At 56.9% G+C, this 23,636-nt stretch overlaps 1 protein-coding gene across 3 annotated transcripts; it reads right to left on the bottom strand.

Annotated features, from left to right (window-relative positions):
- Window positions 1-611: 611 nt before the first annotated feature.
- Window positions 612-22,143, bottom strand: PIK3R2 (phosphoinositide-3-kinase regulatory subunit 2). Of its 3 annotated transcripts, XR_004058748.1 has the most exons (18): window positions 21,967-22,143; window positions 19,058-19,802; window positions 14,080-14,172; window positions 13,673-13,723; window positions 13,450-13,581; window positions 13,143-13,356; window positions 12,583-12,668; window positions 12,324-12,432; window positions 12,128-12,226; window positions 11,484-11,664; window positions 11,243-11,368; window positions 7,723-7,865; window positions 6,258-6,434; window positions 5,006-5,077; window positions 4,649-4,819; window positions 3,026-4,458; window positions 2,273-2,384; window positions 612-730 (listed from the first exon to the last, which is right to left on the bottom strand). XR_004058748.1 is itself a non-coding variant. In XM_030935757.1 (16 exons), the coding sequence occupies exons 2-16, from the start codon at window positions 19,377-19,379 to the stop codon at window positions 4,251-4,253; spliced, it is 2,184 nt and encodes a 727-aa protein (XP_030791617.1). In that variant the 5' UTR covers window positions 19,380-19,802; window positions 21,967-22,143; the 3' UTR covers window positions 2,987-4,250. The 3 variants fall into 3 exon arrangements, 1 of the variants encoding a protein (XP_030791617.1); XR_004058749.1 differs by lacking the exon at window positions 2,273-2,384 and having other exon boundaries at window positions 632-730; XM_030935757.1 differs by lacking the exons at window positions 612-730; window positions 2,273-2,384 and having other exon boundaries at window positions 2,987-4,458.
- Between the last annotated feature and the right edge of the window lie 1,493 nt (window positions 22,144-23,636).

Below are 23,636 nucleotides of genomic sequence, written 5' to 3'. Positions count from 1 at the left end.
GGCGGCTAGGGGACTTGAGGCCTGGGACCCACTCTCAGAGTGGGCCTGTGATCTAACGGGGTGACGTCGGATGGAGGCTGGGGATGGGATGGAGGCTGGGGTGTGGGGGAGTAACTGAAATGTTCAGCCCCCTGAGAGTGGGCAAGGCCTGTGTGGCCAGGTCCCCTCCCTCCAGCCTGGCCCGTGACCTCCCTCACGCCCAACCCCCACGTCCTGCCCCTTGACCCTTCCCCCTCAAGCTCCTGACCGCGATGCTCCAGACTCCGCTCCGTGGTCCCGTGGGACTGACTCAGGCTTGACCACAGCCATGCCAGAAAGCAGAAGCTGGCACGGGGAGTGGTGTGTCTTTTTTCTAGGGTACCCCCCCAGCCCCACTTCCGACTTCGGGTGAAGAGAACTGGCCTTCCTTCTTTTCACCATCTAAGGCTTGTGGGGGGCGGGGGGCAACCTGGCCTTCAAGGGGCACCCAGTGGGGAGAGCGGGGGCCTGTGCTGTCTGGGATGGGGGGGGCGGCTTGGAGTCCACCTGGCTTTGGATTTGAGTGACGGAGCCTTAGCTTTCCCTTCTGTGTAATGGGGAGAAGGATAAGGTTTGGGGGACAAGAGTCACCATGGAGGGCTCAGAGGCAGGTGGGGGAGAGTTGTCCCAGGTTGGGGCTTCCGGGTGGCATGGTCAGGCCTTGGTGCCTACACAGGACAGTGGCCCCAGCAGTGAAGGCAGAGAGAATAGCCTGGAAAAAAAGGCGCAGATGGAGGTTGGAGTGTTGGGGAAATAATTGAGACATTCCGACCCTGCAGGCCCTCACATTCAGGGCAAGACACACCGGATCCTAAGGAAGAAAATGTCCCAAAGACGGCTGGAAGATACAGCTGAGTCCTCAGCTGTGCCCCCTTCTAGCTGTGTGGAAGACCCCGACCACATACACAGCAGCTGGTTTGGGAGCCGGAGTTTCCCTGAAGTCCCAGGGGCTGGATGGTCCCCGAACCCATCCCTCAGACAACCAAACCGTTGGCAAAGCCCTTTTCCTTCTCAAAGCCTCCCCAAGACTCATCGCCTCAAGTTTGGTGCTTACCCTATGCCGGGTGGGATTGAAGAAATAACCATAAATATAATTGCTACAATTTTTCCAGTAGTTACCAGCCCAGCCCTATTGGAAGAAATCGTAAATGTAACCCCACAATGTATTGTTCTCTGGCTTGCTGCCAGGCATAGAGTGGGCCCGCAACCCATTTTATCATTGAACCCTCAGAAGCATCCAGTTGGGGCTGGGGGTAGGGGCTGCTGACTCCAGTTGGTAACAAATAAATGGCTGATCAGAGAGGGAAGGCTATTTTGCCAAGGCCACACAGCCAGTGGTTGAGTGTTTTTAGAGGTCCACACGGGCTATTCTCTTCCACCCCCAGCTCAACATAGCTGGGGCCATGAAGACGGCAACCTTTCTCCTGTGAGAACCTAAGTAGTGAGACGCACTATCTGGGCTGGAGTTATTTATGGGGTGTCTCCAGACAGGACACATGGCAGGGACAGTGCCTGGCAAGGTTGGGGGGCTCTGAGACTAAGGGAGGTAGCTCCTGTCCCAAGGTCCCAGCAGTAGACTGGGTCAGAGGGGAGGTTTGTTTATGCACTTGCCCCAGGTTCAGCCTTGTTGGGCCTTGAGAGGTGGCTGTACAGAACAGACAAGAACAGCAAGGCCCCAGGGTTGGGGAGGGCTGAAGCGACAAGGACATGGCAGCGGTGCTGTGGATTCTGGGTCTGACTGGGAGGTGGTAAACAGGAGTCCAGGTCAAAGATGCCATGAGGCCACACATGGTGGCCCATGTGACTTGGGGAGGCTGAGGCAGGAGGATCGCTGGAGGCCAGGAGTTTGAAACCTACCTGGAAAAGGGCAAGATCTTTTTTTTTTTTTTTTTGAGACAGAGTCTCACTCTGTCACCCAGGCTGGAGTGCAGTGGCACAACCTTGGTGCAGGGCTTGGTGCAGCGTCGACCTCCCAGGTTCAACCGATTCTCCTGTCTCAGCCTCCCAAGTAGCTGGGATTACAGGCACGTGCCATCAAGCCTGGCTAATTTTTTTTTTTTTTTTTTTTTTTGGATTTTTAGTAGAGACCAGGTTTTGCCATGTTGGCCAGGTTGGTCTCAAACTCCTGACCTCAAGTGATCTGCCTACCTCGGCTTTCCCAAGTGCTGGAATTACAGGTGTCAGCCACCGTACTCGGCAAGATCTTGTTTTTAAAAAGATTTAAAAACAATTAGCTGGACATGGTGACACGCACCTGTAATCCAGTGACTCAGAAGGCTGAGATGGGAGGACTGCTTGAGGCTGGAAACCAGGAGTTTGAGGCCGTGAGCCATGAGCGAGCCGTGTTCACACAACTGCGTTCCAGCCTGGGTGACAGAGCGAGACCTTGACTCTTTAAAAAGAAACACAAAAAACCCCACAGGGCTTCTGCTCAGCGTCTCCTGGGACCTGGCGGTCTGTGCACGGGAGGGGTTGAGAAGAGATCAGAGAAGAGCCTCCAGTGCTGGATGGAGGTGCTGACGCCTTGAGAACATCAAAGACACGGGAGACCCCTCCCTGTGGCATGGGAGGGTTGTGATTTTGACACCACTTGGCAATGAATGAGGAAGCTGTGGATCAGGGAGCGGGATATGACTTTTCCAACGACACAGCTGATGGCTGCGACAGGATTCAAGTTTGGGGGTGGTGGAGGGGAGCAGCTTGGAAGCACTTGAGTGGCTGGATGGGGTCTGGGGTACCCTGAGCAGTCGGGAGCTCAGGATTTGAGTCTCTCTCCTGTATGACCTTGGGTACTGCCTCAACTTCTCCGGGCTTGAGCAGCTAAACTGGGGGAGGGAGGGGTTGTCGGGTCTCAGAGGTGGCTTGGAGTTAAACTCATGGGCCCAACCTGCTGTGACCCCGTAAACACCATGGTCCCCGACACGCAGAGATGGTACTGAAGCCCAGTCACTGACAACAGAATCACCCACGACGTTTGATGTTTTATATCTTATCAATAACAACGTACCGTACAAAACCTGCCTCCCAGCTCGCCGGGCAGGCAGTGTGGTGGCCAAGGGCAGCGTAGAAAACCAGGGCTCTTGTCCCAAAAGAGGAGAGGAAAGAGGGTTTTGCAGTCAAGGAAAAACAGAGTCAAAACCCAACATGATCGAAGAGAAGCCCTGAATCTGCATCAGGCGGAAGGGCCGTGGGCAGTGTCGCAACTTGGCCACTGCGGCGGCACCAGTACGGGGAGCTGTGATTCCTAGGGGGGGTTGGGACCAGCTCACGAGTTTATTTATTTTTTTTGAGACGGAGGAGTCTCCCTCTGTTGCCCAGGCTGGAGTGCAGTGGCACAATCTCTGCTCGTTGCAGCCTCCATCTCCCAGGTTCAAGAGATTCTCGCGCCTCAGCCTCCCAAGTAGCTGGGATTACAGGCGCCCGCCACCACACCCAACTAATTTTTGTATTTTAGTAGAGACGGGGTTTCGCCATTTTGGCCGGGCTGGTCTCCAACTCCTGACCTCAAAAGATCCGCCCGCCTTGGCCTCCCAAAGTGCTGGGATTACAGGCGTGAGCCAAAGCGCCCGGCCTGCGAGTTTAATTATTTTTTTAGGGGTGGTGGACCTTCTCGCAGCGGCCCCATTTGTGGGGTAACCCGGTGTCGGGTTTCACTTCGGGGTTTGGAGGGGAAGTTGGAGTCTGTGGGGCGGGTCCCGCCCGGCCCCGAACGTCACGGCCGAGGTTCTCGGAAGCAGCGGAGTGAAGTTCCTTCCTGCCCTGACCCCAGGTCTATGGCTTAAAAATCAGGGTGCCCAGGCTGGGGCCGCGCAGCCCAGGGGCCCTCTGTAAACATGGCAGGTGCAGCCAGAAGGGGCTTCCAGGGCCCCAGGGGACCTGCGGTGGGCAGGGCAGAGGGTCAGGGTGACCAGAGCCATGGAGAGGGCATTGCCCGGGGAACAGGGAGATATGGGGTCGGGGAGGCAGGACCCCCAACATGGAGAAAGACAAGGGCCAAGAAAGAGAGAGAGAGAGAGAAAAGGAGACAGGAGATCTGGAGAATGGGGAGGGAAAGAGGGAGGGAGGGAAGGAGAGAAGGAAAGAGAAAGAGGGTGAGAGAACCCCAAACAAAAGCCAGAGCCGTAGAAATGAGGACCCCTGGATGTGGCTGGTCTGGTCCGTGGCTCCTGCCGCCGCAGCCTCCGGTGCAGACGGGCCCAGGGGCAGCTCCGCTTGGGGGGGGTCCTCGGCGCTCAGCGGGCGGCAGGCGGCGGGCCGGGGCCCGGGGCGCGTACTGGGTGCGCCAGGGTGACGGTGAGCGCGTCGTTGTGCTGCACGAGCGAGGCGTGCTGGTAGTGCAGCACCAGCTCCTTCAGCGACCCGTACAGGTTGTAGGGCTCCGCGAAGCCGAAGCCGGTGGCCGTGCGGTAGATGACGCAGTGCTTGGTGTCTCCGTCCACCCTGTAGGGGCAGAGGAGAGGGCGGGTCGGGAGGCTGGCCTCCCGGCCAAGCTTTCCCCGCTCCAGGGCCGCGTGCTCCCCTGTGCCTGATGACCCCACCAGGGACTCCTTCTCAAGGCCTGGCACGTGTCAGGCATTAAATGAAAGCTCTGGGAGGGACGCGGGGATCCCCAGCGCTACGGTCCACTCACACCACGGAGCAGGCGTAGCAGCCCCGCTGGCTGCTCTCGCGGATGAGGAAGGTGCCATCCCGCTTGCCACTCAGCATCTCCTCTGCCTGCGTGCGGTTGATCTTGCCCACGTACCAAGTGCGTTCCTCGTGGTGCGGGAGATCGTCCTCGTCCTCCATCAGCGCGTACTGGCTGGGGTCGGGGCGCGGCGGGGGATGGCGGGGAGGGCCCTGGTCACTCATCTGCCAGCCTCCGAGGCTCCCCAGCTGCCTGGACAACTCTTTCTCCCTGGTGAACTCCTACTCATTCTTCAAAACCCACCCCAATGGCCCCCTCCTCTGGGAAACCCTCCCTGCCTCCCTCCAGGTGGTCACTCACTCCTCAGTCTCATTTTTGATCCCCAGCCACTCGTTGATTTTCTTCTGCCGGGCGCCTTTCTGGGTGAGCCACCTGAGAAGCAACAGGAAAGGTGGGCTTGTGCAGTTGTGTGGGTGCTGAGCCCACAGTGGGCCTGTCCAGTGGGAGGCAGGGTCTGGCTGAGAAGAGAGGGTTCTGGGTACAATATCTCCGGTTGCCACAAGAGGGCAGCGCTGACCTGGCTCAGGGCAGCCTGAGCCCAGGGTGGCTCCCCCAGCTCTGCTGGGGAACCCTCACCCATACCCCTCATTTTTCTGTTTCTGTTAATGCTTGTGGACCCCCCCAGAAGATGCCAGCCCAGGCACCTCATCGTCACCAGAGGCTCACTCCAGCACTGCTGGCCTTTGCACAGGGCAGATGTAGGTTCTGTGTCTCAGTCTCCCCGGCTGTAAAAGGCAAACTTTACAAAGGGCTTGGAAAGGATCAAATGAACTCATAACAAGCACGGTGCTTAGCATGTCACCTGGCATGCGACAGTGCCTTCCCTGAGGCTCAGGAAGGAGGTGGACACTCTGGCTGAGGTCTTCAGGAGGTTGGTGGGTGGAGGCAGAATTTGAACTGATTTGAACCCAGGACAGGGCTGCCGCAGTCACCCAGCATGGTAGGATGCACAGCAGGCAAATTCTTTTTTTTTTTTTTTTGAGGCAGAGTGTTGCTCTGTTGCCCAGGCTGAACTGTACTGGCGTAATCTCCGCTCACTGCAAACTCTGCCTCCCGGTTCAAGCGATTCTCCTGCCTCAGCCTCTTGAGTAACTGGGATTATAGGTGCACCCCGCCATGCCTGGCTGGTTTTTGTATTTTTTATTTCAGTAGAGATGGGGTTTCACCATGTTGGCCAGGCTGGCCTCAAACTCCTGGCCTCAAGTGATCCATCCGCCCACCTTGGCCACCCAAAGTGCTGGGATTACAGGTGTGAGCCATCGCGCCCAGCCCAGCAGGAATTTTTGTAGAAAGCTCCCCAGCTTTCCACAAAATGGAATGGGATAGGAGTGACGCTCCCATTGCACACATGTCTAAGCTGAGACTGACCTATGGGAAAACTTTCAAGGGGCCCAGGAGGAACCGAGTTTTGGGCCTGGTTGAGAGGAAGAGGACTTGTGGACAGATAAGGTGTCTTGGGGCCCAGGAAGGGCCACTTGGTGGAGAGAGAGAGACTGAGACGCCTGGAGAGATCTCCAGGTGCCGCAGCAGTCATGGGGGAGCCGCCACTTACACAAGGTACTGGTCTCGGATCTTACGCAGCTGCATGAGGTCTGGCTTGAGGCTGTTCATGCGCTTGTCGATCTCCCGGTTGTCCGAGGCCTGGGCCCGCAGCTGCTGCTCCAGCTTCGTGCGGCTCTCGTGGATCTCGGCAATGCGGGACTTGAGCCTCTCAGAGTTAAGCAGGATCCTGTGGGAGGGGTGGGGTGGCGCAGAGGCCTCAGGGTTTTATCTCAGCTCACTGCACCTTCAAACTCCTGGGCTCAGGTGACCCTCCCACCTCAGCCTCCCGAGTAGCTGGGACCACAGGTGTGCACCACCATGTTCGGCTAATATTTTAATATTTTTTTGTAGAGATAGGTTTTGCCATGTTGCCCAGGCTGGTCTCAAACTCCTGGGCTCAAGCAATCCTCCCACCTTGGCCTTCCAAAGTGCCTGGAGTTGCAGGAATGAGCCACTGCACCTGGCCTCCAGGATTTTCTCAAGGACCTACTTTGCACCAGACTACGTGCTTCCAGTCTCTGAGCCTAAGCATATGCTGTTTCCTCTGATTTCTCTTTCTGACAAAGTCCTATTCATCCTTCAAAACCCATTTCCTTTTTTCTTTTCTTTTCTTTTTTTTTTTGAGACGGAGTCTCGCTCTGTCGCCCAGGCTGGAGTGCAGTGGCAGGATCTCAGCTCACTGCAAGCTCCGCCTCCCGGGTTTAGCCATTCTCCTGCCTCAGCCTCCCGAGTAGCTGGGACTGCAGGCGACCGCCACCTTGTCCGGCTAGTTTTTTGTATTTTTAGTAGAGACGGGGTTTCACCGTGTTAGCCAGGATGGTCTCGATCTCCTGACCTCGTGATCCGCCCGTCTCGGCCTCCCAAAGTGTTGGGATTACAGGCTTGAGCCACCGCGCCCAGCCTTCTTTTTTTTTTTTTTTTTTTTAGAGACGGAGTCTCGCTCTGTTGCCCAGGCTGCAGTGCAGTGGCATGATCTCGCTCACTGCAAGCTCCACCTCCCGGGTTCACGACATTCTCCTGCCTCAGCATCCTGAGTAGCTGGGACTACAGGCACCCACCACCATGCCTGGCTAATTTTTTTTTTTTTGTATTTTAGTAGAGTTGGGGTTTCACTGTGTTAGCCAGAATGGTCTCGATCTCCTGACCTCATGATCCACCTGCCTCGGCCTCCCAAAGTGCTGGGATTACAGGCGTGAGCCACCGCGCCCGGCCTAATTTTTGTATTTTTAATAGAGATAGGATTTCACCATGTTGGCCAGACTGGCCTCAAACTCCTAACTTCAGGAGATCCACCCACCTCAGCCTCCTAAAGTGCTGGGATTACGGGCCTGAGCCATTGCACCAGGCCCAAAGCCCATTTCAACAGACTACTCTTCGCCTCCAGGTGGCTGGTCTCCTTCTACTTCCTTCCCTTCCCCGCTTGTACCGCACCAGATCCAGGGTAGGGTGGGGCAGGGCAGAGATGCCAGACTCACCTCTGCATCTCTTTCTCGTTGCCCTCACGCCGGAAGCGCTCCAGGTATTCCTTGCTGCACTTCTCTTGAGTCTGGCCCTGCTCTTCAAAGATCTTGATAGTCTCATTGAAGGCCTCAATCGCGGTACGCTTCATCTGCAGCTCCTGGAGGAGGGGGCGCAGCTCAGCACCTCCTGGGACTCCCCAAAAGGCTCTCGTGAGGGGTAAAGGCACATCTCAACTCTGATAGGGAGACTGCTCAAGTTGGTCCCTCTATCAGAGTGTCATTCTTCCAACTCCTGCTATACCAAATGAACTCCTATTCAGCCTTCAAAGCCCCACCCCCCAAACCCTCTTCTTTACATCCTCCTATAGGTATCCACAAACACCTGGACCTGTTAACATTGCTGGGAATGAATGAGAGATCTGGTTGCTACAGCTCACAGTGCTTCTTGGGGGAGACGCTGCACTAGGACTTTCCTTACATTGTCCCATGGACCCTTCCAGCAACCCCCAACAAAGTAACAACTATTAACAAGGAAACTGAGGCTCAGGGCCAAAGTCAATTCTGAAGTTACAGTGTTCCTAACTGATCCTGGACAGCTGTCTTGTCCATTTAGAGCCTCAGCTAACACATCAGTAAAAAGTGGACAGAGGCCAGGGCTGGTGGCGATTGCCTGTAATCCCAGCTACTTGGGAAGCTAAAGTGGGAGGATCTCTTGAACCCTGAGGAGTCTGAGGCCAGTCTGGGCAACATGGTGAGACCGTACCTCAAAATTCTTTTTTGTTTGAGATGGAGTCTCGCTCTTGTCACCCAGGCTGGAGCAGTGGTGTGATCTTGGCCCACTGCAACCTCTGCCTCTTGGGTTCAAGTGATTCTCCTGCCTCAGCCTTCCAAGTAGCTGGTATTACAGGTGTGCGCCACCATGCCTGGCTAATTTTTTTTTTTTTTGAGATGGAGTCTCACTCTGTCCCAGGTTGGAGTGCAATGGTGTGATCTCGGCTCACTGCAACCTCCACCTCCTGGGTTCAAGCTATTCTCCTGCCTCAGCCTCTCGAGTAGCTGGGATTACAGGTGCATGCCATGATGCCTGACTAATTTTTTGTATTTTTAGTAGAGATGGGGATTCACCATGTTGGCCAGCCTGGTCTTGAACTCCTTACCTCATGATCCACCTGCCTCAGCCTCCCAAAGTGCTGGGATTACAGATGTGAGCCACTGTACCTGGCCCGGCTAATTTTTTTGTATTTTTGGCAGAGATGGGGTTTCACCATGTTGCCCAGGCTGGTCTCAAACTCCTGACCTCAGATGATCTCCCTGCCTCAGCCTCCCAAAGTGCTGGGATTACAGGCATGAGCCACTGTGCCTGGCCCATCTTTTATTAATTTTTTTTTTTTTTTACTTTGGGAGGCTGAGGCAGCCAGATTACTTGAGGTCACCAGTTCAAGACCAGCCTGGTCAACACAGCGAAACCCCATCTCTACTAAAAATATAAAAATTAGCCAGGCACGGTGGCATGTGCCTGTAGTCCCAGATACTCGGGAGGCTGAGGCAGGAGAATCGCTTGAACTAGGGAGGCGGAGGTTGCAGTGAGCCAAGATCATGCCACGGCACTCTAGCCTGGATGATAGAGCAAGACCCTGTTTCAAAAAAATAAATAAAAAAGAGGACAGAAAGAAAACCCCTAGGGTAGGCCGGGCGCGGTGGCTCAAGCCTGTAATCCCAGCACTTTGGGAGGCCGAGACGGGCAGATCACGAGGTCAGGAGATGGAGACCATCCTGGCTAACACGGTGAAACCCCGTCTCTACTAAAAAAAATACAAAAAACTAGCCGGGCGAGGTGGCGGGCGCCTGTAGTCCCAGCTACTCCGGAGGCTGAGGCAGGAGAATGGCGTGAACCCGGGAGGCGGAGCTTGCAGTGAGCTGAGATCCGGCCACTGCACTCCAGCCTGGGCGACAGAGTGAGACTCCGTCTCAAAAAAAAAAAAAAAAAAAAAAAGAAAACCCCTAGGGTACTAGGGAGGACTGAGGAATTCCTAGCTGTTCCATCTAAATCTATTCCCTCTTAAGTTGCAAAAGAAGCTTATTAGCACAGTCCTGGAATGACAAAACCTCTTACTTAATTTTTATTTTATTTTAATTTTTTTAAGAGACAAAGTCTTGCTATGTTACCCAGGCTGGTCTTGAACTCCTAGGCTCAAGCTCGAGCGATCCTCCCGCCTCAGCTTCCCGAGTAGCTGGGATTAGAGGTGCACGCCCTGCACCTGGCATGATTTCATCTTGAATAACATCTTGGTTGAAGGGAACGGAAGTAATCAAGATCCATGGTTCCATTCTGCAGATAGGAAAACTGAGGCCCAGCCAGAGATAGGCTCATCCTGGACACTCCCCAGGTCCTTGCTCAGCAACTCTTGTGAGGCTGGTTGGGCCCTTCTCATCTGTCCTTTTTTGGTTTTGTAAAAGCTCGTACACTTATTTATTTATTTATTATTATTATTATTATTTTTGAGATGGAGTCCGGCTCTGTGGTCCAGGCTGGAGTGCAGTGGCGCGATCTCGGCTCACTGCAAGCTCCACCTCCTGGGTTCACGCCATTCTCCTGCCTCAGCCTCCTGAGTAGCTGGGACTACAGGCGCCCGCCACCACGCCCGGCTAATTTTTTGTATTTTTTAGTAGAGACGGGGTTTCACCGTGTTAGCCAGGATGGTCTCGATCTCCTGACCTTGTGATCCGCCCGTCTCAACATCCCAAAGTGCTGGGATTACAGGCGTGAGCAACCGCACCCAGTCTATTATTTTAGACGGAGTTTTGCTCTTGTCACCCAGGCTGGAGTATAGTGGCATGATCTTGGCTCACTGCAATCTCTGCCTCCCAGGCTCAAGCAATTTTTCCTGCCTCGGCCTCCTGAGTAGCTGGGATTACAGGTGTTCGCCACCACGCCCAGCTAATTTTTGTATTTTTAGTAGAGACAGGGTTTCAACATGTTGGCCAAGTTGGTCTCGAACGCCTGACCTCAGGTATCCATCTCGGTCTCCCAGAGTGCTGGGATTACAGGTGTGAGCCACCCTGCCCAGCCTTGTACACTTAATTCTGTTTTTATTTGTTTTTAGAGACAAGGTCTTCCCCTGTCACCCAGGGTGGACTGCAGTGGTGTGATCACAGCTCACTGCAGCCTCAAACTCCCAGGCTCAACGGATCCTACCACCTCAGCCTCCTGAGTAGCTGGGAGTAGTAGCGTGCATCACCACACCCAGTTAATTTTTAAATATTTTGTAGAGGGGTCTCCCTATGTTGCCTAGAATGATCTTGAACTCCTGGGCTCAAGTGATCTTCCTGTCTCAGCCTCCCAAGTGCACACATGTGAGCCACAGTGCCTGGCCTTATTTCTATGTTTTTAGAACAGCCCTTGGTGCTAAGTGCCTGCTCTGTGACCTGCAACCGGATGTTCATCCTCAAGTCCTCTGGGGTTGGTCGTCCTGCTCTCGGTCTTGCCACTGCCCCTCTATGCCTTGATTTTCCTCATGTGCGAGGCCTGGAGTACCTGGGAGGTCCGTGTGTACTCTTCATAGAGCTGGTCATACTCGCGGCTCTTGTCCTGGTACTGCTGGTGATAGACCTTGAGCTGGGCGCCCACCGCCTCCACACTGTCCTCCTTGACAATCTGGTCCTGGAGATACATGGGGGAATCAGGGGAGATGCATGGCCTGGTTGGGTCTTTCTAGGAAACTGAGGCCTGGGGCCGGCCAGGTGCTACCCTCCCTGGCTCCCAGGTCAGCACGGACCTGCTGGTATTTGGACACAGGGTAGAGAAGCCGTGTGTCCAGCTTGGCGTTGTACTGGGCCAGCGACTCGTGGCGGTAGTGATTGATGAGGTCCACGACAGAGCAGAAGGTGAGTGGCTCTGAGAAGCCGTAGTGCCCATCTCGGTGGAAGACCTTGATCAGTTTATTGTTCCCGCCTTTCCTGGTGTAGGAGAGGGGGTGTCGGCACCCAGTGGGACCCAGCACCTGACCCTCAATCCCCGTCCCCCCGCCTTTTTTTTTTTTGAGACAGAGTCTTCCTCTGTTGTCCAGGCCGCAGTGCAGTGGTGCAATCTCGGCTCACTGCAACCTCCGCCTCCCGGGTTCAAGCGATTCTCCTGCCTCAGCCTCCCAAGTAGCTGGGATTACAGGCGTCCACCACCATGCCCGGCTAATTTTTTTATTTTTTAGTAGAGACAGGGTTTCACTATGTTGGCCAGGCTGGTCTTAAACTCCTGACCTCTGGTGATCTGCCAGCCTCAGCCTCCCAAAGTGCTGGGATTACAGGTGTAAGCCACCACATCCAGCTCCCCATCCTTGAAACCACACATGTCCCATCATCCCTCTGAACTCCCAATCTCCATGACCTGTAACCCCCGGCCATCCTTGCAGGGACAGGCCCCCACCTGAGGGTCAGCGTGTACTCGCCCTGGATCTTGCTGGAAGCATCTCGGACTAGGAAGGTGCCATCGGGAGTGTCCCGGAGTTTCTCATTCACCTCCTCCCTGTGGGGACATCCAACATTCGGATTGCTGAGCCACCTGGAGACCCCTATTGACCTGTGACACCTCCTTGGTCCCTGACCCCCTGCCAGCAACCTACCTTGAAATGTCTCCCCAGTACCACTCGGCATCCTGCAGGGAGGGTGGGCTCCCTCCATTCGCCAGGCCTGCAGGGGCCAGCTTTGCCTTGGGGGGTTTAGGCGGCAGCGCTGAGGGACAGGAAAACAAATGCATCCTGAGCACTGACTGGATACTGTGGCTGCCTCCCACTGCAACCGGCCTGCTGATGCCGGCAGCATCCAGGAATCAGCAACCACGGCCCCCAACGGGAAGAAATGACAGCAATATAGGGGACTCACCTGGGGGTGCAACCTCCTGCTCTTCCAAGTGCTCCTGAAGCAGCTTCTCCACCAGCAGCGCCGGGAAGTCAGAACTGGGCTCACTCCTTAGGGGGAAGGGGAGTGCGGTGAGGGCTGGGTGGGGCCTGTCTGCCCACACGTGTGCACAGGCGTTTGCACGCCTGGGGGTATATACGAGACGGTATGTGCAGGTATGTGCAGGGGGGAGGAGGAGATGATACAGGCACAAGTGCGAGGCCAGCTCCCTCATAGCTGTATGCAGTAAGTGCTCCATAAATCCTCACACAAAGGCGAGCAAGAGAGTCGTAGTGGAGCTACGATGAGCAGAAGGGAAGGTGCAGGCTCCACCCACATGCTTCGGGACTAGGCCCCTTCACCTTCTGTCCCATGACTCAGGAACTCAGGTCCCCTCTCCGTCATCACAAGAACGCAGCTTCTCACTCACTCTGGACCCCCTCCCCTCCCTTCTTAGGGTCCAGACGCCGCTCACTCTGGCCATGCCCCGCCCACCCCATCCCAAACTCCACCCCTGCTCGCTCCGGCTGCGCCCCGCCCCTCACCCGTCGGGAGCGCCCCCTGGCGGCGGCGAGGACGGCGGCGGCGCGCGCAGCAGCAGCGGCCCAAAGGTGGCGCCCAGGGCCCGGACCGCGGGACCCAGGGCCGGGGCGCGGCGGGCCACGCGGCCCAGGTGCTGGAGCAGGAAGCGCAGCGTGAGCGCGCGGTGCAGCGGCAGCGTCGGTGGCTCCAGCGCCGGCCCCACGGGCCCCGCGGCCTCTGCGGACAGATGGCCAGGGCAGGGTGAGCCGGGCCTGGGCCCTCCCGCCGGCTACAGGTCCCTCCTTCCCCTGGGCTCACCGCCAGGCTCACCCCGCAGGGCCCTGCGCGCCTCGGCCGAGGCCTCGGGGGTCACGAGCGGTGCAGGCAGTGCCAGAAGGAAGCTCTTAATGCCGTCAGCCAAGGCTGTCACGTCCCACTGGTCCACATCGCTCAGGGTCCAGTCTGCGGGTGCAGTGGGGGGGGACATGTCCAACTCATGTATACTGGGGCCCCCAGGCTCCCCCCCCCCCACCCCACCGAGGCTCCCCTTCACCTGTACGCGGTGTGGGCAGCTCCGGCCGGTAGTGAGATTCGCTGTCCAGCCCTGAGGGTGAGGGGAACAGGCGAGTCAGCTCTCAAATGCTGCCCCAACCCCCTTGAGGCCTGGGCTGACCGCTCAAATCCCCTGCAGTCTCGCTTTGCCGCCCAGAGATAAGGGCATGGGAGGGGTGGGGAGGGAGAGCTGGGAGAGGGCACAGCACATGCAGTGGCCTGGTCGTGTTCACCTTCCCATCTTCCCTTAGGAGTCACTCTGTGCCCTAGTCAACACAGAGGCCCAGGGCATCCAGGCTCAGCCTGTTTCCATGCAGCATGAGCTTGGAGGCCCTGTGAGGGGATGAGTCGCCTGTCACTAGAGGTAAGCAAGCAGAATCCAGGGGCTGCAGCCAGGCTGGAACTCACCTGTCCTTTCAATGGCCTCCACAAGCTTCACCAGAAGAGGGGGCGCCACATCAGGTGGGGAGAACTGCTCAGGCAAGTCGGGGAGTGTGAGGCCTGGTGGGGGAAGAATGGGGGTGGCCTGTTGGTGGGGTTCCTGGAAGGAACTTTGCCGGCTGGACCTCAGCTAGGGCAGTTTGCGGCAGGGCCCAGCTCAGGCAAGTGCCTGGCAGCTTGACTGCCATCCACAGGAGGCTGTAAGACCTTGGGTAGAGGGGCTAGGAGAGGGCAGAATTGATGGGACACAATTTTCTGGGTTAAAATACCAGGAGTTCACACAGCTTCACAGAACAGGTGGAGTACGCTGAATAATGTCCCCAAAAAGATACGTCCAAGTCCTCATCCCTGGTACCTGTGACCTTATTTGGAAATAGGTCTTTGCAGGCGTAAGGAAAGCAAGGATCTGTACATGAGACCAGCCTGGCATTAGGGTGGGCACTAAACCCACTGGCTGATGTCCTTGTAACCACAGAAAGCCGGCCAGGATGGTGGCTCATGCCTGTAATCCCAGCACTTTGGGAGGCCGAGGTGGTCCTGGAGCACCTGAGGCCAGGAGTTCGAACCAGCCTGACCAACATGGCGAACCCGTCTCTACTAAAATCAGAAAAATTAGCTGGGCGTGGTGGTGGGTGCCTGTAATCCCAGCTACTCAGGAGGTTGAGGCAGGAGAATCACTTGAACCCGGGAGGTGGGGGTTACAGTGAACCAAGATTGCACCACTGCACTCCAGCCTGGGCGACAGAGCAAGACTCTGTTTCAAAAATAAATCAATAGGCCGGGCGTGGTGGCTCACGCCTGTAATCCTAGTATTTTGGGAGGCTGAGACCAGCAGGTCACTCACTTGAGGTTAAGAGTTCAAGACCAGTCTGGCCAACATGGTGAAACCCCATCTCTACTAAAAATACAAAAAAAAAAAAAAAAAAAAAAAAAAAAAGAGCCAGGTGTGGTGGTGCACGCCTGTAATTCCAGCCACTCAGGAGGCTGAAGCAGGTGAATTACTTGAACCCAGGAGGCGGAGGTTGCAGTGAGCCGAGATCACATCACAGCACTCCAGTCTGGGTGACAGAGTGAGATTCTGTCTCAAAAAAAAAAAAAAGAAAAGAAAAAGAGAAAGCCAAGGCAGAGATTGGAATAATCAACCCATGCATGAGATGAATGAATGCCTGGAGGCACCAGTAGCTGGAAGGAAGGAAACTTCAGAGGGGACATGACCCTGATTTTGGACTTCCAGCCTCCAGAAACCTGACAGAATAAGTTTCTGTTGTGGCAGGGTGCAGTGGCTCATGTCTGTAATCTCAACACTTTGGGAGGCCAAGGCGGGAGGATCGTTTGAGTCCAGGAGTTCAAGACCAGCCTGGGCAATAGAGTGAGACCCCATCTCTTAAATAAAAAAAAAAAGAGGCCAGGAGCGGTGGCTCACTCCTGTAATCCCAGCACTTTGGGAGGCCGAGGTGAGCATATCACTTGTGGTCAGGAGTTTGAGACCAGCCTGACCAACATGGTGAAACCCTGTCTCTACTAGAAATACAAAAATTAGCCAGGCGTGGTGGCACGTGCCTGTAATCCCAGCTACTTGGGAGGCTGAGGCAGGATAATCAGAATCCGGGAGGTGGAGGTTGCAGTGAGCGGAGATTGCGCCATTGCACTCCAGTCTGGGCAACAAGAGCAAAACTCCATCTCAAAAACAACCACCACCACCACCAAAAAAATGAGGAGGCTGAGGCAAGAGGATCGCTTGGGGCCAGGAGTTCAAGGCTGCAGTGAGCTAGGAGTGCGCCACTGCACTCCAACCTGGGTGACAGAGCAAGAACCAGTCTCAAAAAAAATGAGAGGCAATGTCATTGGCCCACTTTTCTTTTTTTTTTTTTGAGGAGTCTCGCTCTGTGGCCCAGGCTGGAGTACAGTGGCCGGATCTCAGCTCACTGCAAGCTCCGCCTCCCGGGTTTACGCCATTCTCCTGCCTCAGCCTCCCGAGTAGCTGAGACCACAGGCACCCACCACCTCGCCCGGCTAGTTTTTTGTATTTTTTAGTAGAGACGGGGTTTCACCGTGTTAGCCAGGATGGTATTGATCTCCTGACCTCGTGATCCGCCCGTCTCGGCCTCCCAAAGTGCTGGGATTACAGGCTTGAGCCACCGCACCCGGCCCCACTTTTCTTTTCTTTCTTTTTTTTTTTTGAGACGGAGTCTCGCTCTGTCGCCCAGGCTGGAGTGCAGTGGCCGGATCTCAGCTCACTGCAATGCAAGCTCCGCCTCCCGGGTTTACGCCATTCTCCTGCCTCAGCCTCCCGAGTAGCTGGGACTACAGGCGCCCGCCACCTCGCCCGGCTAGTTTTTTGTATTTTTTAGTAGAGACGGGGTTTCACTGTGTTAGCCAAGATGGTCTCGATCTCCTGACCTCGTAATCCGCCCGTCTTGGCCTCCCAAAGTGCTGGGATTACAGGCTTGAGCCACTGCGCCCGGCCCCACTTTTCATTTGAAGGAACTGAGGCCCAGAGAGGGCAGGTCCTGTGGCCAAGATTGCACAGCAGGTTGTGGCAGAGCCCAAACCTGCTATATGACTTTCTGTGGCTGCCGCAAAAAAATTACCAACTAGGTGGCTTCAAACAAGGGAAATGTATGTATTAATTAATATATTTTTTTGTTTTGTTTTGTTTTGAGATGGAGTCTTGCTCTGTCGCCCAGGCTGGTGTGTAGTGGCATGATCTTGGATCACTGCAAGCTCCATCTCCCGGGTTCAAGCGATTCTTGTGCCTTACCCTCCCAAGTAGCTGGAATTATAGGTGGGTGCCACCATGCCTGGCTAATTTTCGTGTTGTTTTAGTAGAGACGGGGTTTCACCATGTTGGCCAGGCTGGTCTGGAACTCCTGACCTCAAGTGATCCTCTCGCCTTGGCCTCCCAAAGTGTTGGGATTACGGGCGTGAGCCACTGTGCCCAGCCCGCTTCTCCCTGCTTGATGCAAACAAAAAAGTGGATGAAGGGAAAGAAAAGGAAAATATCCCAGCCTGGGTCAGAACAGCTTCCTTCCAAGGACCATGACCCGTTTTCTTAATCATTTTGCTTCTAAAAAATTATTTTCTCCCCAGGTTAAAATTTAGAAAAGAAAGAAAATTCTTGCTCCCCTTTTGGAAAAGCCGAAACTCCTCCCCGCGGGTGCCGGCGGCATCCTGGGCCCAGCCCCCTCCCAGCCCTGGCTTCCCAGCTCTACAGGGCCTTTTGTGTGCAGCATCCCCGCCTTAGCAGCACTGCTGTCTGCCACCATTGGACGCTGCTCTGGCCCTCAGCAGGGACGCCCTGGCACACAGCAGGGGCAAGCTGGGGCCTGCGAGCCCTCCCTGAGTGATGGGCCAGGTGGCGCCTCAAGCTGGAGAAAGGCCCAGCTGCAGTGAAAACGCCAAAAAAAAAAAAAAAAAAAAAAAAAAAGAAAAAGGACAAGGGGAGAGGAGGTGGGTGACATTCTGGCCGGTGGGTTGGGAAACAACCCTGAGAGTGGCCTGGGATCAGTTTGCAGAATGGGGAGGGGGTTCGCATCAGAACCACATCAGCCCGACTTCACAGGTGAGGAATTGTGGCTCAGAGGGGCTGCAACCTCCCCCGTAGGTGCACAGCCAGGTGGGGCTCAGGTGACTTCAGCACATTTCCGAGGGGTTGGGTCCCAGCATCCCCAGGGACCAGCCCTGCTGTTTCCAGCTGAGGAAACTGAGGCCTCGAGGGGGAGGGTTCTGGCCGAGGTCACATAACCCTGGAAGATTCAGAGGGTGGGGCCGTGTATGGTGGCTGGACAGAGGCCAGGCAGAGGAGGGAGGTGGCTGTTACCAGGGGGAGAGGCAGATTCTGGCTGGGAGCCCAGACGGGGCCACCTCCTGCTCCTTCAGGCCGAGGCAGGACGCAGATCTGGACCCTGGAGATACCAGATGCCGGAGGCCAGGGCCAGTGTCACACCACCTCGGCACCCCCTATTCCGCCCTGCGCTGAGGGACTGTGATTTGCCTTTGGGCAATGTCACCCTGGCACAAAGCAGGCCTGGCACCTCCCGGGGCTTTGGCCTCCCTGGGTGACCAACTGGTTCCAAGTGCGGCATTTGATGGCCGGCCTTGCGCTCAGGCCTCCCAGTCTGCACATAGGGCCTTTTGCTGGGCTGCTGGGGTCGGAGCAGACCCTGCGGGGCATGCAGTACCCCTCGGCCTCCTTCTTGCAACCCGAGCCTCAGTTTCCCCAGCCAGTGCCCACACTCCCTGCCCATCAAACAGCAATCACTGAGTGGCCTTGGTGCCCTCGAGTCTCCACATCTGCCACACTCCTGGCAAGTGGCAATGGGCCAAGGGTCTTTGGGGAGGGATGTGGGGTCCTCATACTCCACTGTGCTATGTGGCCTCAGCTGAACAGCCCACATCCCACTCTCCTTGTGGCTTCATTTTGGAAATCAGGGTCTCCAAAGGGGTTCTTCAAGGGACCCTGTCTGTAAAATGCAGGATGAAGCTAGGCTGAGCCTCTGAATCCTACTGAACACTCTCCATTGTCCTCAAAATAAATCCCACCAACCCCTTGAGGCCGGCGCACATTGCCCTCCCCTTCCTCCCTCCGGTCCTCCTGCTGGCCGTTCCGGCCATTAAGAGTTCTACTCCACAGCCTCTGCCCTCGCTGCCCTCACTGCCTGGAGTCTCCACTCTTGCATCTTTCCATGCAAGCCCCCTTCCTCATGGTATATGTCACCTCCTAACACACTCTCATCCTTTCTTGAACCAGAAGCTCATGAGGGCAGGACCAGGCCTTGTGTCCACTGCTGAGCCTAGTACTTGACAGTAGCGAAGACATTTGTCAAATGACCAAATGTCCCTTTTCCTCCTTCCTTGGAGATCCCATTGCCTCACTGGACGGAAGAGGAGACCAAGGGTCTGAGGGGACCACCCCCCTTCTCCAGTGCCCCTGATTGCTGCTCACCTGGCTCAGGGGCCCCATCACGGGGCCTGGCGGGCAGTGGGCGGGGGCCCCGTGGGCGAGGGCCGGGCCGGGCCAGGGCCACGGGCCCCAGGAACTCGACATAGGTGCCAGGAAAGTCACCTCGCTGCCGTGTGCGCTCGTTGAGGCCGGGCATCCAGCCCACGCTCTGTGGGCAGCGCTCGCCACCCTCGGCCACACCCAGTGCCTGCAAGGCCGCCCGGCTCACTACCAGCACGTCGCCAGGCAGCAGCTCCAGGTCCTCTGGCCGCTCCCGGCGGAACGGGTACAGAGCACGGTACTGGAAACCCTCAGGGCCCGCCATGGCCGCGTGGGTGGGGTGGGGTCTGGATGGTTAGGTGGCTGCTTGGAGTCCCACTGGCCCCATTGGCTGGAGCAGGGTTGGGAGGGTCCGCTGGGTTGGCTTGGGGTGCTGGGACCTCTATCTCCAGCAGTCACAGGCGACCACGGGGGCCGCTCATGCCTCGCTTCAAATTATTCCATGACCCTTACAAGGGCCACTCGTCGCTGGCTCCACCATTCGTCAACTGGTGGGAGGGGGTTAGTGGCGTGGTGTCAGGTCACTGGGCCACTGAGTCCTCCATCAGCAGGTGAGGCTGGGGCAGGCCGCTCACGCCCTCACATGGAGGGCCATGGGCGCCCAAGGGTGGCGGCTCTGCTGGCTGCACCAGATGAGGGAGCCAAGGGTGCAGGCTGCCACCATGCTCGGCCAGCCGAGGACGCCGACCTAGGGAGACAGGGATAGGGCAGTGTTAGCCAGGCCAACTCCTCTCACCCCCAACATGGAAATGGGCCCAAATCCTGATTTGGAATTCCCCGAATCACTGGGGGACCCTGGGGTCAGTCCCTCTCAGGGCCTCAGCTTCTCCATCTGTAAAATGGGTCTACTGACAGCCTTCCCTTGGAGCTGCTGGGAGCAGAGCTCCCAAGAAACTGCCCCAGGTATACTACATGCTCAGTAAATCAGTTTTTCTTTTTTTTTCTTTTTTGAGACAAAGTCTTGCCCTGTCACCCAGGCTGGAGTGCAGTGGCGTGATCTCAGCTCACTGCAACGTGTCTCCCAGGTTCAAGTGATTCTCCTGCCTCAGCCTCCCAAGTAGCATGCCACCACGCCCAGCTAATTTTTGTATTTTTAGTAAAGATGAGGTTTCACCATGTTGGCCAGGCTTGTCTCGAACTCCTGACCTCAAGTGATCCGCTCGCCTTGGCCTCCCAAAGTGCTGGGGTTACAGGCATGAGCCACCTTGCCCAGCCTGTTTTTTTTCAACAGAGGTGGGGTCTTGCTATGTTGCCCAAGTTGGTCCCAAACTCCTGGGCTGAAGCAATCCTCCCGCCTTTGCCTTCCAAAGTGTTGGGATTACAGGCGTGAGCCACTGCACCCGGCCAGTAAACAAGCTTTTCATCGCCCCTGTTACAGAAGGGGAAACTGAGGCTCAGAGCAGGGAGGTGTCTAGGGCCATGCGGTAGGCCAGGAGGAAGCCAGGACTTATACCTAGATCTGCCGACTTCAAGACCCAGTTGGACATGAGGGGGCAGCAGCCAGGTGACCAGATACCCAGGGTAGGGAGGACACAATGGGGGCCACTCCGGTTGCTTTGGGAGCTCCATGGAGGGGTCAGGCCAGCTGAACTAAGAGGTAGGGAAGGAAGTCCAGGAAGAGGCCCCTGCACAAGCAAAGGCCTAGAGGTGAGTCCAAGCAAATGGACCGCCAGTCTCTGCAGAGGAGGAGTGAGTGGGCTGGCAGGTAGCTACAGCCTGGGGCCCAGAGTAGGTGCAAAATGCAGATGGGGAGCTGCTTAGAGGAACCTTAGCCCCAGGGAGGGACAGGGAGCCAGGAGAAGGTGGGGGTACTGCAGCTGAGGAGGAGGGGAGGCTGCCAGCCGCAGGGCATTGATCATTTCCCCAGGAGCCCCAGTCTGGGGAGGCAGAGATGGGCACAAATTCCCAGCCTAGCCCTGCAGGTTCAGACCTCCTGTGATGGACAGGGCTAGGGTGACGGATGGATGTGCTGTTCTAGAGAATGGATCATCACAGTGGATAGGAAGGCGCGCTAGGCATAGGGAACGGCACATGCAAAGGCTTGGCAGCGGGTAAGCTGCTTGTCAAGGATTCAGGGTGGCTATAAGGATAGGTGCTATCCACCAAGGGGCCCGAGTGTCAGGTGGAGGCTCTGAGCATCCTTCAGTCATGGGGAGCCCCAAGAGGTGTCCGAGCAGGGCGGAGGGGCGCCACATTCTCGGGTGCCCAACTTACCCACTCCCAGGTCTCTATTACCCTCGATCTACAGGTGGGGAAACTGAGGCCCCGAGAGGGGATGCCCAGGGAACCGCCTAGATCTGCCTGCCAGCCCGCCCCCACGCCCCGGTGTGCGCGCCCCGGGAGCAGCGCTCCTCGAATCCGGGAGGCGGGAGGGGCGGGGCAGGCAGGGCTGGGGGCTCCGCGGGTGAAGGCAGGGCCTGCGCGCTCACACAGACGCGCACTTGGGTCTGCATGGACCCGACTACCCTGCTAGGGGACCTGAAGTGGGATCGACCTCCCCCCTGGCCCTCCTGCACCCTATTCCGCCCCGCACAATGCCTGGGCGCCCCTCGGTACTATTCGAAGCCCCATTCCAGGCAGGGCCTCCCTTCATTTGGGGCCGCGGCTCCAGTCCCATATCATGGACGCGGGGAATACCCCCATTCTGCCCCGACCGTCCCAGGGAGCCTGCACCGCTGCGGAGCCGAGCCCGAGGCCCCCCCCCTTGCCTGCGTCCCCCCCAGTTCCCGCGGGGCCCGACGCAGCCTGGCGCTTGCGTTCTGGCTTCCACCGGGGCCCCGCACTGCCCCCAGGCGCCCCGCGTTTGAGCATACGCCCAGCCGCCCCCGCCACGAGGGCCAGTCAGGATTCACCTGGTCGCGGTCGCCACCGCCGCCGCAGTCGCCGTCACACCAAACCGAGCCCGCCCCGCGGCTCCACCGCGGCCACCGTCGCCGCAGCCGCGGGATCCCCGCCTCTGCCGCCGCCACGGTTCCGAGCGGCCTGGCCCGCCCCCGGCGGAAATGCCCGAGCGTATTCGGGCCGGGCGGGTGAACGGAGGCCGAGGCGGAGTCTGAGAGGAGGGGGCACCCGAGTGTTTCCGGAAGTAACCGAACGTAATCCCGCGGGACTGGTGGACTAGAGGGTGCCCCGAGACAGCCGAGCATTTCCGGAGGTAGCCGAGTGCAATCGGGTAGGCGAAGGCTCCGAGGCTAGGCTCGGCTGAGCTCGCCTGGGCTTAGAGACGCCCGAGCGCTTCCGGAAATGGCCGAACATTCTCTCCGGCTGGACTGGCACAACGGAGGCCGATCCCCGAGACCGCCGACCGTTTCTGGAAATAACCGAATGTGCTCAATGCCCAATGGAGGCCTTGGGAGTTTAGACTCAGAGGCGACCGCCAGCTTATGGAAATTGCTGAAGCATAGATGGTTCCGGGGGCAAATGAGGCGTTCTCAAGCTCAGCAAACAGGAGGCACTAGAGTGGGGAAAGGGCCTGCCGCGCAAAAAGCAGAGGTCCAAGAAAGCCAGGGTTGAAGAAGTTTCCATGGCAACCCAGAGCGTCCGGAAACAGCCAACGATCTCGACCCCTACGGGCACTAGAACTTAGCCGACTTGAGCCCAGATACCAACTGTTTCCGGAAATAGCCGAACGCTCTCGGAGATGGGGGTGTAGCCAAGAAGGTTTGCAAGCCGGCTGAGCGCCCCGGAAGTAACGGATTGCTCTGGGGCTGGGCTGCGTTCGGCTACAGGGAGTTTTATGGCAGAGCGCAAGCTAAGACCAGGATAGAAAGGACGCGACGATTGCTTATTTTATTATTATTATTTTTTGAGACGGAGTTTCGCTCTCGTTGCCCAGGCTGGAGTGTGATGGCGCTATCTCGGCTTGCCGCAACCTCCACCTCCCGAGTTCTAGCGATTCTCCTGCCTCAGCCTCCCTAGTAGCTGGGATTACAGGCATGCGCCACCACGCCCGGCTAATTTTGTATTTTTAGTAGAGACGGGGTTTCTCCATGTTGGTCAGGCTGGTTTGGAACTCCTGACGTCAGGTGATCGGCCCGCCTCGGCCTTCCAAAGTGCTGGGATTACAGGCGTGTGCCACCGCGCACCGCCGCTTATTTATTTTATTAACATAGCTCAGGGCGTCCAGGAGGTCGAGGCTTCAGTGTGCCGTGATTGCGCCACTATACTCCAACCTGGGTTACAGAGCGAGACCTTGTCTCAAAAACATAAAAATAAAAAACATAGGCTGGGCGTGGTGGCTCACGCCTGTAATCCCAGCACTTTGGGAGGCCGAGGCGGGCGGATCACGAGGTCAGGAGATCGAGACCACCCTGGCTAACAGGGTGAAACCCCATCTCTACCGAAAATATAAAAAATTAGCCGGGCGTGGTGGCGGGTGCCTGTAGTCCCAGCTACTCGGGAGGCTGAGGCAGGAGAATGGCGTGAACTTGGGAGGCGGAGCTTGCAGTGAGCAGAGATCGCGCCACTGCACTCCAGCCTGGGCGACAGAGGAGACTGTGTCTCAAAAAACAAAACAAAACAA

The sequence above is a fragment of the Rhinopithecus roxellana genome, chromosome 8, assembly GCF_007565055.1.
Source record: "Rhinopithecus roxellana isolate Shanxi Qingling chromosome 8, ASM756505v1, whole genome shotgun sequence".
NCBI classification, from domain to species: Eukaryota; Metazoa; Chordata; class Mammalia; order Primates; family Cercopithecidae; genus Rhinopithecus; species Rhinopithecus roxellana.
The sequence above is the reverse complement of the archived record's forward strand: the minus strand, read 5'-3'. Positions and strand labels throughout refer to the sequence as shown.

Excerpts from the sequence above, each read along its gene's own strand:
- PIK3R2 (XM_030935757.1), bottom strand. The coding sequence starts at position 19,379 with ATGGCGGGCCCTGAGGGTTTCCAGTACCGTGCTCTGTACCCGTTCCGC. Across the intron at positions 11,369-11,483 it reads CTGTGTCCAAATACCAGCAG|GACCAGATTGTCAAGGAGGA; the intron begins GTCCGTGCTGAC and ends ATGTATCTCCAG. Across the intron at positions 4,459-4,648 it reads TGCTACGCCTGCTCCGTGGT|GGTGGACGGAGACACCAAGC; the intron begins GTGAGTGGACCG and ends CTGCCCCTACAG.